Genomic DNA, 14,329 nt, shown 5'->3' with positions numbered 1-14,329 from the left:
TAACTCCCAGTTGAATCAGAGATGGGCCGTGGAAGCTTCCTGGACAGTGTTCTTAATTGCTAGGCTGTGGAAGGGCCTGGGCAGTCTCTCAGTTTTAACTCTCCTGTTTTTAGTCCCATTCCTTTCTCGTTGGGCTTGGTGTCCCTAACTCTGGAGTACCTACAGAGGTGAGAGGCAGTCATCTGGCTGTGTGACATGGAAAGGTTCAAGAACTTCAAAGATCTGATTACCCTGTGTATGAACTTTCACCCAGTATGTTTTTATCCCCACCCTTGACCTTTGATGCCACCATCCCAGCACACTGGAACATAGCTCCTTGCTTCTTGTTAGTATTCCCCAACTCTGCAGGCATTGACAATTTGGGTTCCTCTAGTCTGCTGTCGGTTACTCCTCTTTTACCTACTCCCCATCTCCCAGGAATTGCTGACGCCTTTCCTTTGCTATTAATACTCTCCCACCCTTTAGTCCTTGGGGTTTATTCGTGTTTTGAGTCCTTTGCTGTAAACTTAGGGGGAAGGTGCCGCTCTAAATGTGTGTGTTAAATCCCCTGCTCTGAGATCAGGGAAAACACTGACTCTCCACTTTGCCAGACTCAAATGTATTAATTGATTTATTCTGTGAGCATGTAAAAGATTCAGAATCCCAAGGATCCACACATTTGCCAGAAGAATTTTTCAACAAATCCTTTTTATTTTACTGGAAATTACTCTTTTATTGGTTAAATCACCAGGAATTTTCATCACAAGATTTAACATATTAATGACCATTAAGGCCTGGACTCTGGGGCTTGCTCTGCCTCTCCCAGTCCTTAAAGGGGTTTAGTAGGAGAGACATCATTAACAGAGGCCAAGTCAGATGGTTACAGGTCTTCCTTTCCCAGTCATTGGACAAGCTGCTCAATTCTTGTCCAGAGCAAGAAAGAGACATTTCAGAAAAATCTAATGAAGAATTGACATTGCATTATAAGATCTCTCTTAACAATTTAGATTTATCAACAATATTGGTCCAAACTTATTTGCTTCTGATCTAAACTTTTTCATTTTAGAATTTATTTTTTTGTGTATATGTAATTTTAACAACCTCACTCCCTGTGCAGAAATGAATCAACTCAGTGCCAAGAAAAAAAACCCTCAAACCTGAATAGGCCCATCTTGCTCTTAGAAAGAGGCAACAGGTTTTTCTGCTCCTCTTCTATGCAAGAGATGACCACCCCCCACCCCACCCCAGTCCAAATCGTTACTTCTGATCTTGGAATGTGCAGCTTTTGATGGGCTGATTCAAATCACCTGTAAAGGGCAGCTGGAATTACTATGCAGGCAGCCTTCTTTGGAAACTTCTTAAATTCAACTTTTGAGGATCCTTCATGATTGTGCACAACAGCTCTGAAGTCCAGACTTCCTCTTCTATTCCATCTCATGAACTAGGCTCAGAGGAGGCATTAGAATTGTCAGGAGCAAGAGCAGTAGCAGTGGCCCCACGAGGTAGGACTTCAATAACTCGAGGCTTGTCGATAATCCTGGCAGTTCGGTTTCCCTTTTCCACAATGCCGACGATCCATGCTTGGTGGCCCTCTCCGTACTTGGAAGATTTGATTTCAGAACAAAAGCGAGCTGCTTGTTCTCTCGGCAGACAAATCAGTAATCCCCCCGAAGTTTCTGCTGAGGTTCCTTGAAGGAGGCCAAAGCGCCCACTGGCTTTGCTGATAGCAGCCATCTTGGCTATGATTGGCAGATTATGAATGACAAAAGACACTTCATTTCTTTGTTGTTTTGCGAGATTCTGAGAGTGTCCTAGAATGCCAAAGCCTGTGATATCTGTGGCTGCATGGGCATTAAATGTGTGCATTAGCCCGGCAGCAGTTCTGTTTAGGGTAGCCATGTTGAACATGGCCTCCTGATAGGCCAGCTCTACCTCTTCTTTGGAGACCACCATCTTGATCTTATTCCACCTTTCAGGATTATCCAGCCATTGGTGGGCATTGACAGCAACCTGAGTTCCTAAGGGTTTGGTTAACACCAGCACATCCCCAACAACGGCACTGTCAGGCATTATGAACTCATTTGGCTGACATACCACAGTGGCAACTCCACCGACGATAATCCAAGGGTTTACCACCGTTTGCCCACCAGTTACGGCCGTTCCTCCTTCCTCAGCAGCATCCCGAAAGCCTTTGATCATGAGCGGTGTTACCTTTTCTCGTTCCTCCTCAGTCATACTCTGGCTGACGCTGAGTAACATCAACATGTTGTCGCACTCAGTGATGCCCAGGGCATACAGGTCGCTCAGCACATTGGCACAGGCGATGCGCCCCATCATGTAGGGATCTTCCACCAAGGGGTAAAAGAAGTCCGTGGTCTGGACCAGCGACAGGCCCCCGTGCCGCAGGGGAATGACACAGGAGTCCAACCCGATGCCCAAGGCTGGAAAGGTTGGGCTGGGTTCCGCGCCGGCCGGCAGCCCGGCTTCCTGGGCGGCCTCTTCATGGCCTCCCACCAGGCCCCGGCCCAGCGGGGGCCGCGGGTCGGGCCGCGTCAGTCCCGCCAGGAGTTTGAGCAGCGTCTCCTGGGGGACCTTGCAGCCTCAGCCCTTCATGCCGGAGAAGCCCGTCAACCGCCAGCTCGGGCTGAGGCCCAGCGCCTGGGGCTCGAAGGGCCGGTAGCCGGAGAAGCTGCGGCCGAGAGACAAGCCCGCGGCGCCCAGGGAGCCTTCCGCCGCCGCCATCGCCTCGCCGCCAGCGCCGGCCGCCGCGGCTTCCGCCATCGCGCCTGCCCGGCAGGGAGGGGAAGAGAGGTGAGGCGAGGGAGCCCCCCTCTTCTCCGCGGAGGAACAGCCCGGCTTCCCGCAGAGTCCCCGGCTCGAGTCGCGCCGCGCGCTCTGGGGCCTCCTGAGGGGAGAGCTGCCGGCTCCGCGGTTTTATAGCCCCGGTGAGTGACAGCCGCTTCCTCCAATGACGGCTCGGCCCCAGGAGGCGGGCTTCCTTTGGGCTGAAAGGGCTGAGTCCTGCTCGCGGCCGCCAGTTTGCGCAACTGGCCCAGGCGAGTTACCGAACGAGAGCGAAGGTTCGTCCCCCTGTAATCTAAATGATCTCTTGGGCGTGACTGGCGAAACTTTGCCCCCCTAGAGGCAATGTACTAAGTGCAGCATTTTGGAAAACAGATCTGCCGCTTGGCAGACCTCACACGGGTCTGCATTGCCCTGAGGTCACTGAACAGCGCACACGAGCAATCTCGTGTAGGAAAATAGCCCGTGGAAAGAATAGGAAATGATGAGAAATTATATATTAGGTTGATACTTTTAAATAAGCAAACTGGGGCCTCCCCGGTGGCGCAGCGGTTGAGCGCTGGGTTTCGAAGCTGCCCGCAGCCTCTGCAGCGCCAGTTCGATCCCCGGCTGCTCCCCGGCCACCCGCGGAGGGTCCCACATGGTGCGCAGACCTCTCCCCTCAGCAGTGTACCTCGGTCCTTCTGCCTGCTCTGTTCCCCGCTCTGTCTCTGGTGAATTCTCACACCCTCCCGCGCTTCTGACTGTACCCAGTGCTTGTATAAATAAATAAATCTTTAAAAAATAAATAAGCAAACTGCAGCATCTAAAAGCAACGAAATGTTAAAATGGATTTCAGGTCCAGACACCCGCGTGGGTTCTGTCTCCACGACTACACTGCTCACTTTCCCTGTCCCGGCATTAGCTGACTCATGTGGATGGTAAAGTGTCTTACCCAGAGCTCTTCCAAAGTTTCTCTGTCTCTTTAAATTAATATATGAGACTCCGTGATGTATCTCTGAAGGTAGTTTGCCGACAGCTTAAAATTATGACTGCACATAATGCCTTTGACTTAACAGTTCCAATTGTAGGACTTTATCCTACAGATGCACTCACAGTTTAAGTGCAAAGCGATATGTTACTTATTGCTGTGCTTTTTTTTTTTTATAGCAACATTCCGGGAAGTATTTAAATGTTTACCAAATATTAACATAAATTGTGGTACATTTATATAATAGATTACCAGGCAACCAAAAAGAGAGAAAAAAATTGATGTTATAGTTCTAAGAGCCACAGTTTTTTTTTTAATTTTTAATTTAATTTTATTTTTTTTTAAAGAGGCATGTATTTTATTCATTTATTTATTTATTTGTTTGTTTATACATGCACTGGGTACAGTCAGTCAGAAGCGCGGGAGGGTGAGAGAATTCACCAGAGCCAGAGTGGGGAGCAGAGCAGGCAGAAGGACCGAAGTACACTGCTGAGGGGAGCAGCGGGCGGCAGGAGAGGTCTGCGCGCCATGTGGGACCCTCCTCCGGTGGCCGGGGAGCAGCTGGGGATCCAACGGGCGCCACAGAGGCCGCGGGCAGCTTTGCAACCCAGCGCTCAACCGCTGCCATCGGGGAGGCCCTAAGAGCCACAGTTTTAAATGTTTTATATTTATTAACTAATTTCTTATAAAAATCTTATGAGTTAAGTTTTTTTTTTTTTTACCACGTTTTACAGGTAAAGAGTAAAAGGTACAGCAAGATTAAATGACCTAATCAAGGTCACAGCCAATTTTTTTTTTTTAAATAAATTTTATTGTTATATTCCCCATACAATTACAGCCCCCCCCATTCTGACCCCAATCCCTCCCCTCCCGCCCCCCTAAAAGTGTCTCTGGTTCATAGTTTTTTGTTGATTTTGATTTTCACTATCTTATAGTTATTCATCTTCCTGGTCCCTTATTTAAGTTTTCTAGATTCCTGCTATGAGTGAGACCATCCGGTATTTTTCTTTTTCTTTTTGGCTTATTTCGCTGAGCATGATCCCTTCCAGCGCCATCCATGTTGCTGCAAATTGCATGTGTTTATCTTTTTTGAATGCTGAGTAATATTCCATGGTATATATGTACCACATCTTCTTGATCCAGTCATCTATTTTTGGGCATTTGGGTTGTTTCCAAAGCTTAGCTATTGTAAACAGTGCTGCTATAAACATAGGGGTGCAGGTGTTCTTTGGAATTGATGTTTCTGTGTCCTTTGGGTAAATACCTAGGAGTGGAATTGCTGGATCATATGGAAGCTCTATGTTTAGTAGGTCCAGAAATCTCCACACAGCTTTCCACAGTGGTTGGACCAGTTTGCACTCCCACCAACAGTGCAGAAGAGTTCCTTTTTCTCCACACCCTCGCCAACATTTGTTGTTGCTAGTTTTTTTAATATGTGCCATTCTCACTGGTGTAAGATGGTATCTCATGGTAGTTTTGATTTGCATTTCCCTGATGACAAGTGATGTTGAACATTTTTTCATATGCCTGTTGGCCATTTGCATTTCCTCTTCAGAGAAGTTTCTTTTAAGCTCTTCTGCCCATTTTTTGACTGGATTATTTTCTTTGTTGTTGTTGAGTCTCATCAGCTCTTTGCAGATTTTTGTGATCAGTCCTTTATCATTAGTGTTGGGTGCAAAAATGTTCTCCCAGTTGGTGGGGTTTCTCTTTGTTTTTGTTATTGTCTCTTTTGCTGTGCAAAAGCTCTTTAATTTGATGTAGTCCCAGCTGTTTATCTTTGCCTTCACTATCACTGCTTTGGGTGATGTGTCTGTAAAGATGTCTTTGATGTGCAAATCACGTAGTGTTTCGCCTATATTTCCTTCTATATATTTTATGGTTTCAGGTCTTATGTCTAGTTCTTTAATCCATTTTGAGTTGATTTTTGTGTATGGTGTGAGGTGGTGGTCAAGCTTCATTCTTTTGCATGTAGTGAAGGTCACAGCCAATTTTGAATGGAGATGTCTATGAAGCCAGGCAATCTGCTCCAAAGGTTATATTGTCTATGGTTTTTAACAAGAAACAAGCAAGTTTCGGAATGCTATGCATAGAATACAACCATTTGTTGAAAAAGGGATAAATATATATCAATAGCATATTTCTGGAAGGTTAATCACCAAAAACTGGTAATAGTGACTGCATCTGGGGAGGGGATGAGGTGGTGAGGGAACAGGAGATTTTTCATTGTGTTCTCTTTTTTGTTCCTTCAACATTTGGACCTTAATTTATTTTATTTTATTTTTTTTAGCATTTGATGTTTTAAATACCTAAAAGTAACTGCCTATGGAAGTATTAGCTGGTGTGACCATCTTGGAAAAGAGTCTTTAGCCTTAACTAATGAAACCCATGCAATTCTACCCACAGGTGGATCCCTAGCAATTCTCCCCAAAGGCCATGGCCTAGAAAAACTGTTGCACATGTACCCCATAAGATGTACAAAATGATTGTAAGAATCCTGGAGGTTGCTTACACAGCTGTGAATTCACTGAACACTACTCATCTGTGTACTTCAAAATGATTAGGGTGGTAAATTTTGTTATGTGCACTTTACTACAATTAAAAATATAAAGTATACAATAGATCCATATATAGATCACATAGTACATCATTCTGTTTGGCTCTTAGTACTGCATAATACAATATTAAGGCTTGGAGTGAACTGGAAGAAACTCAAACTTTAGAATTGGGCTGAGTTGCAATGGTGGCTCTCCTAATGACCTTGGGTGAATTGAATGATTTCTAGGAAACTCAGTTTTATTGCCTATAAAATAGTTTTCACCTGAAGATAATAATAAATAGCAAATAAGAATGTTAGGAGAATTAAATTTTAATTATATTTTAACTACATTTTAATTAACGTATGATGCAGGCACTGAAATTTAAATTCACAAACTTAACATATTGGAAACAATTTTATATAAAGAAAAATCTGTTTATTGTCCTTTGAAAAAAGAATAAGCATAACAGCTAGACACTGAAAATAATCCATGTTAGTTAACAGGGAAATACAAAAATAAATGGTAATATAACCACACAGTGGAATATTATGTATCTGTGAAAGTGAGTTATAAGCATCATCAATATGGATAATCTCCAAAACAAAATGTTGGAAGTAAGAAGCAAGTTAGAGAGGGATATATAAATTAAGATGCCATTTATATGAGGTTCAACCCAGGGCAAAGCAGCAATACATTATTGAGATGCATAAATGTTAAAAAACAGAAACAAAAAAAATCTCTGAAAGGTAAGAGAATGACAAACAAAATTTAGGATAGGGGTTACATCTGGGGAGAGATCATAGAGGGGGACCTGTGAGCTATGTTAAATATTATTCCTTGGGCTGATTAGTGGCTAGTTGGAGTGGTTCTTTATTCCCACCTTTTAGTGTTAGTAAGTTATGTTTCAACTTTTTAGAAAAAGAAAAAGAAAGTATGCTTTGTTTCAGAATTAAAAAAAAAAAGTGATATAGTGAAAGGCAATAGGGGTGGAAGCAAAAGTTCTGGGTTTCATCTGACCTCTGGATTTGCTATCAATGAGCTGGCCTTAGGAAGTTCTATAAGCTCTCTGCACCTTTCTTTCCACTTCTGTAAAATGAGTGTCTTGCTCTCTGCTAGCATCTGATGAAAGGTTTGCAAAATGCTCAGCATATTGAACTGTGACGGATCCTCCATGTATCAGTATAGGAAGAATGGAAACGTCCCTCATGTCTGTAGTCACCTCCCCTGGGTTAAAAAGTGACTAGTTCAGATACCCCTGGTTAGGTGCTCTCTTTGATCTTTGAACTTTTCCCTCTCTGCATTTAGCACACTTTGAAATTCTTTATTCACATGATTATATGGTGACTATCTGTCTGCCCCACTAGTCTGTAAGTTCCCCGAGGCAGGGTCTGCCCTGTTTTGTCCATCCTGGTTTCCTAGCATTTTACCTAGCAATAACATTTGTTGAAGGAAGGTGTTTTGCTCAATGAGTTATACGGTTTGTGAGCACCTTTGATGAGTCAGGCAGGGTGTTGAACATTTCTCGTTTATCTCATTTAATCCTCACAGCAACCCAGAATAGAAGATAATTAAATATTATCTTCATTTTACAGACAAGAAAACTCAGGTCTCAGATTAGCTAAGAGTCTTGTACACATGTTAGCCTGCTGAGAATCTACTGAGAGTTCAAATTCAGGAATTGTTCATCCTGGGGGCATCCTTGATAATATTAATAATGCCCACCCTTGCCCCTGGGGGAAAGGTTTTCACCCTTATTATTTCCCTGTGATTTCTACTTGGGAGCAACATTCTTCCAGACCAGCGCAACTGTTGTAGAGCAACCCCGATACAAAACGGGGTGCCTGACTGTGGGTCCTCACCCGCGCGCTTAAAAAGGACTTATCAATGCTCTACTGCAGGCACACGTGAAAGGTTAATAAAGGTTTATTTACAAAGGGAAGGGGACATGAGGAAATGTACAGCTCTGGAAGAAAAGTGGGAGACAAAGTTTTAAATGAGTCCTACCCAATCCGCCCATCAGGAATCCCAAAATGGCGCTCTCAGAGTTGGCCGCCAGCCTGGAGCGGTGAAGCCAGGAGGCGAGCTATTGCGAGCCAGCCACCCCAAGGCCCACGTGTTTGGTTTTTATATCCAACCTGGCTGCCCAACTCCACCCTCAGGTCCCAGCCACCCTCCCTTGGTGGTGATGGGATTTGTCTTTCCCAATGTCTTGATGGCTTTAGTCTGGAGTGGGGGTGGGGTCCACAAAGCCTGTATGGGATCAGCTCAGGACATCATTTCCCCCTAACACAAAGAAAGTCATAAATTCGCCTTGGCCTGTGACCAACTCTGGACTCAGAGCAACCACCTCATATGCCTTTTTGTGCAGAGGGTCCACAGGTCTCGGGGTGACCCTTGTAGCTGCATTAGGAACATTCAAACATCCTTTTTTTCTTTCTTGTTTTTTTTTCACTGAGAGATCTGTTGAGCCACATGTACCATTTTGGGGTTAAAGGATTGCAAAGGTGAAAACCTACAGGTAGGTTGGGAGAGCAGACAAAGGAGAGGAAAGGAGGATCTTAAAAAATAGGAGGACCTTAGCACCCCCTCCCCAATTGTTTTTCAAATAAGATAAAAGCACTGAGCTAGGGGTAGTTAGAGGGTTTTTCCCATTATGATAATTTAGCATTATTACACTAGACTCAGGACATTCTAAAAGTGTTCTTTTGTTGTGGTAAAATATACACTCGGTATCTTTTCAGTACACTGAACAAATTTTCACCAGGTTCAAGTACACTACAAAATTTTTTCTTATTGCAAAATCATTCTGTTGTCATTGTACAAAAATCACAAAATGCAGTTTAGTATAAAGGAAGTTAAAATAACTTGGAATCCTTCTTCCCAGAGCTTGGTACTAGTAACCTCTCAGTAGGGAGTATTTTAGACATTTTTCTTCATGTAACAGAGGCGCATCACCCCCTCACACTGAACTCCAGGGGGCGCTCGTTCCCTCGTTCTCCCTCTCTCTCAGTCTCCCTCTCTCCCTTCTCGCTCCCTCCCCCTGCACCCTTACACCGCACCCCGCTCAAGTAGTGTTGTTGACCAGCAGTCCACATAATCTGTGTTATATGCTTTCTTTAAAAAACAAAAACGAATTATCCCATTTATTTCCAGTAAGAAATAAAGTAATGGCTGAGAAGTACCTGACAGGTAGAAGATGCTCGTACTCGCCCTGGGGTCATTCACAAATTTTTTTTTTTTTAACAAAAAAATTTTTTTAAGATTATTTATTTATTTATTCATTTATTTATACAAGCACTGGGTACAGTCAGAAGCGCGGGAGGGTGAGAGAATTCACCAGAGCCAGAGCGGGGAGCAGAACAGGCAGAAGGACCGAAGTACACTGCTGAGGGGAGCAGCGGGCGGCAGGAGAGGTCTGCGCGCCATGTGGGACCCTCCTCCATTGGCTGGGGAGCAGCCGGGGATTGAACCGGCACTGCAGAGGCTGTGGGCAGCTTCGCATCCCAGCGCTCAATCGCTGCACCACCGGGGAGGCCCCACAAATATTTTTTTTAAAGATTTATTTATTTATGCACAGAAGAGCTGGGTATAGGCCAGAGGTGTGGGGGGGGGGGTGAGAGGATTCACCAGAGACAGAGCGGGGAACAGGCAAATTGACTGAAATACACTGGTGAGGGGAACAGCGGGCAAGCCAGGAGAGGTCTGCTGCACCGTGTGGGTTGCTCCCTGCCTGGGGATCAAACTCATGCTGCGGAGGCTGCAGACAGCGTCACAGTTTGCATCTTAACCCCTTGCGCCACCAGGGAGTTCTCCAATTTGCAAATATTTATTGGAGACTTCCTTTGTGCCAGCCCCCCAAGCTAGAAAAAATGTTGGAAGTAAGAAGCAAGTTAAAGAGGAATGAATAAACTAAGATGCCATTTATATGAGGTTCAACCCTGGGCAAAGCAGCAATACATTATTGAGATGCATAAATATTAAAAAACAAAACCAAAATAACTCTGAAAGGTACGAGAATGACAAACAAAATTTAGGGTAGGGGTTACATCTAGGAAGAGATAATAAAGGGGGGCCTATTCAGAGATAGACACAAAAATCCCTGCCCTCATGGAGCTGACACACAGAGAGCAATAGATAAAATCAACCATTTTCTAGTTAGAGATAGAACTAAGGAGAAGCAACGGAGTCTGGAGGAAGTGGGTAGGAAGTCTAGGGGAGGGTGTGTGTGTGGCCAGGGAAGGTCTCAGTGAGGTGACTTTGAAGTAAGGGCTTGAATGGAGAGGACTAAGCATGCATTTGGAAGGATTTTTTCAGGCAGAGACAAAGCCTCCGAAGCAAGAGTGTACTGGAACAAGGAGGCCGGGGTAACTGTGCCTAGTGTGTGGGAAAGAGTTATAGGAAATGAGGTTAGAGAGATGTTGCACAGAGCAGGGGATGGTAGGATAGGACTTAAGAGTGTCAAAGGTCAGGGGCCTCCCTGGTGGCGCAAGGAGTTAAGCACAGCACTGTGAAGCTATCTACCTCCGCTGCTCCCCTCAGCAGTGTATTTCAGTAAATCTGCCTGGTCTGCTCCCCATTCTATCTCTGATGAATCCTCTCATGCCCCGCACCTCTGGTCTATACCCCAGCTCTTGTATGCAAAATTAAAACAATCTTTTTTTAAAAAAGTGTGTCAAAGGTCATTGTGGGAAGACTATAATCTGACTTCACTACAGCTTTTTTTTTTTTTTCTTTTCGTAGAACTGGGGTGTAGGCCAGAGGTGCTGGGAGTGAGAGGATTCACCAGAGACAGAGTGGGGAGCAGAACAGGTGGATCTACTGAAATACACTGCTAAGAGGAGAAGCCAGTGAGACAGGAGAGCTCTGCTGCACCATCTGTGTTAGCAAACTGGCCGGGGATCGAACTCAGGTCTGTAGTGATGATAGCACCTAGGCTTAACCACCCAGGTCATCAGGGAGGCCCACTTTGCTACAGCCTTTAATCTGTAATCAGACTCCAGTGCCTTCCCCAGTGACCTGAGCTCCCACCCTCTGGCCCAACGTCCAGATCAGTGTGCCATTGCTGGTCCCTGACCTGCCACCTCAGTTCTCAGCCCCCACTCTCCACTGGGCTTGCTCCATGTGGCTGCTAGCAATAAATTCTGCGTCATGGGCTTGAGAAATGACACCCATGGCCACAGCCTTCACACTGTTAACCATCTTCCACCATCCCAAGTAGCAGGAAGCTTTAGTTTTGTACTTCAGGGGTAAATGTGAGAAGCTCTAATGAGTCACTGCTAAAAAAGATGAACAAAAGACAGGAATAAAAAAGAGACTCCAGGGGAGACAGAATTTAGGGAATGGAGGATTCAGAGATAGAGACAGAATGTGAGGGTGACTTTGAAGGTGATGAGTGAGGGAATCTTGTGATAATCTGGGAGAACAGCATTCCAGGCAGAGAAACACCTATGGCAAGGGCCCCAAGACAGAGCAAGCCTGATGTGCTGGAGGAATTAGCAGGAGGCCAATGCGGCTGGCGACAGGTGGGCGAGGGGAGAGCAAGAGGAGGTGACCATCAGAGGGGCGTTGCCTAGGGCCTGTGGATCACTCTTAGGACTTTGCCTGGGCTCGGGGTAAGATAAGAGCCACTGGAGGTCTCTACCAGAACAGTGACTTGATCGCTCTGGCTGTTAGATGAGAGCATGTGTTGCTGGGGGAATAGATGCAGAGAGACAGGGGAAGAGGCACCTATAAAAACCCGGGGGAGAGACCCATGGAGTCTTGTACTAGATGTTCACATTGGAAATTTGTCAAATGGTCAGATTCTGGAAATTTTTTTAAGGCAGAACCAAAAGATTTCCTGATGGACTGGATGCAAGATCTGATGGGTCATGTGAAGGGGTTTTGAACTTGTCCTAAGGGGAAAAGGCAGTCACAGGATTGATTTTAAACAGAGAGATGATGTTGTTGTATTTGGGCTTTGGGGCCACCTGCTCTGCTAGGTGGAAAATAACCTAAAGGGACATGATATAGCAGAGGATCAGTGGTGGAGGGTGAAGTAGGGTAGAGGGGGTGAACAGCAGACAGGCTAGCTGCCCCCTGACCTCTGGGCCTTTGCACAGGCTGCCCTCAATCATCCAAAAGTTCTTTATGCTCAAGAAACACTATTATCTTCAAGACACTGGGAAGTCCCACCCTTGGATCCTGTAACCCTGTAACCCTGTGATTTCCTCCATTCTGGTATTTACCATGGTAGATTTTCTCTGGCATCTGGGAACTCCTCATAGCTGGCACTATGCTTCACTGGACACCAGGAGCTCAAAGCCAGTATGGAGTTGGAGCAGAGAGGGCTTAACACAGGCTGAGTGAATAAATGGAAAGAATGTGAATGAGGGAAGAGATTAACATCCTCTATCCACTAATGAAATGTTTAAGAAACAGAGATTGGAAGACAGGCTGAGAAAGATAGACTTCCTGCCTAGCAGACAACTAAGATGTAACATGCCTTATTCTATAATTTTCTTTTTTTCTACTTACCAATGGCAATATTTCTATGCTACTGGAAAATATGGTATGATGTTTTACTAAAGGCTGAATAGTACTCTATAAAATGGATTTATTTAATTCGTATGAAAGACTTCCTACTATTGATGGATATTTATGTTCTTTCTTTTTGTTTCTAGTTAAAAGACAGGGGGAACATCCTTGTTGCATTTATTTTGAGGAGCCAGATTTCAGGGGATTTCAGGGCATTCTTCTTGGGGCAGGGGTCCTAGGACTTGAAAGTTTGACAGTTTTAACAGTTTTTTTTAAGGATTTATTTATTTATACTTACAAGAGCTGGGGTACAGGCCAGAGATGTGGGGGATGAGAGGACCCACCAGAGACAGAGCGGGGAACAGAACAGGCAGACTGACTGAAATACACTGCTGAGGGGAGCAGCGGGTGAGACAGGAGAGGTCTGCTGCGCTATATGGGTTGCTCCCTGGCCGATGGGGATCAAACTCGTGCTGCAGAGGCTGTGGATTGCTTCATAGTGCAGTGCCTAACCCCTTGCGCCACCAGGGAGGCCCAGTTTTGACAGTTTTATTTTTTATTTTTTTATTTTATTTTATTTTTTTTATAGAGGCATTTTTTTTTATTTATTTCTTTGTTTGTTTTGTTTATACATGCACTGGGTTCAGTCAGAAGCATGGGAGGGTGAGAGAATTCACCAGAGCCAGAGCGGGGAGCAGAGCAGGCAGAAGGACCGAAGTACACTGCTGAGGGGAGCAGCGGGCGGCAGGAGAGGTCCACACGCCATGTGGGACCCTCCTCCAGTGGCCGGGGAGCAGCCGGGGATCGAACTGGCGCCACAGAGGCCGCGGGCAGCTTCGCAACCCAGCGCTCAACCGCTGCGCCACCGGGGAGGCCCAGTTTTGACAGTTTTATTTATTTATTTATTTATTTATTAAAAAGATTTATTTATTTATTTATACAAGCACTGGGTACAGTCAGAAGCGCGGGAGGGTGAGAGAATTCACCAGAGCCAGAGCGGGGAGCAGAGCAGGCAGAAGGACCGAAGAACACTGCTGAGGGGAGCAGCGGGCGGCAGGAGAGGTCTGCGTGCCATGTGGGACCCTCCTCCGGTGGCCAGGGAGCAGCCGGGGATCGAACCGGCGCTGCAGAGGCTGCAGGCAGCTTCGCAACCCAGCGCTCAATCGCTGCGCCACGGGGGAGGCCCTTGACAGTTTTAAATAAAACTGAGGCCATCCAGTCTGGAAGAGAGAAGACCAAGGGGTGACATAAGCCCTGTCCAGTTTTGTGAAGGCACTTCAAGTGGGAGCATTTGACTTAAAGAGAACACACTTGCCCTCGGTATTTCCACAGGGAAGAACCAGGCCTAGAAGCATGGAAGTCACAAAGAAGAAACTGGCACATGATGCAAGAAAGCATTTCCCTACAGCAGAGCTGCGAGACATGGTGGCTCTCTCTGAGAAGCTATGGCGTCTGGTCTCTGGAAGTGCACAGCAGGGCCTGGGTGAAGATCTAGTAGAACATCACATAGAAGGGAGTTGTGCAT

General features: G+C 45.6%; 1 protein-coding gene across 1 annotated transcript; it reads right to left on the bottom strand.

Moving 5' to 3' along the window:
* Positions 1–1,413: 1,413 nt before the first annotated feature.
* Positions 1,414–2,760, bottom strand: SEPHS2 (selenophosphate synthetase 2; the record flags this gene model as incomplete). Its single annotated transcript, XM_084249143.1, has 1 exon — positions 1,414–2,760. The coding sequence occupies one exon, from the start codon at positions 2,758–2,760 to the stop codon at positions 1,414–1,416; it is 1,347 nt and encodes a 448-aa protein (XP_084105269.1).
* Positions 2,761–14,329: the final 11,569 nt, after the last annotated feature.

This window comes from Talpa europaea (assembly GCF_964194135.1).
Source record: "Talpa europaea genome assembly, chromosome: 12".
NCBI classification, from domain to species: domain Eukaryota; kingdom Metazoa; phylum Chordata; class Mammalia; order Eulipotyphla; family Talpidae; genus Talpa; species Talpa europaea.
The sequence above is the reverse complement of the archived record's forward strand: the minus strand, read 5'-3'. Positions and strand labels throughout refer to the sequence as shown.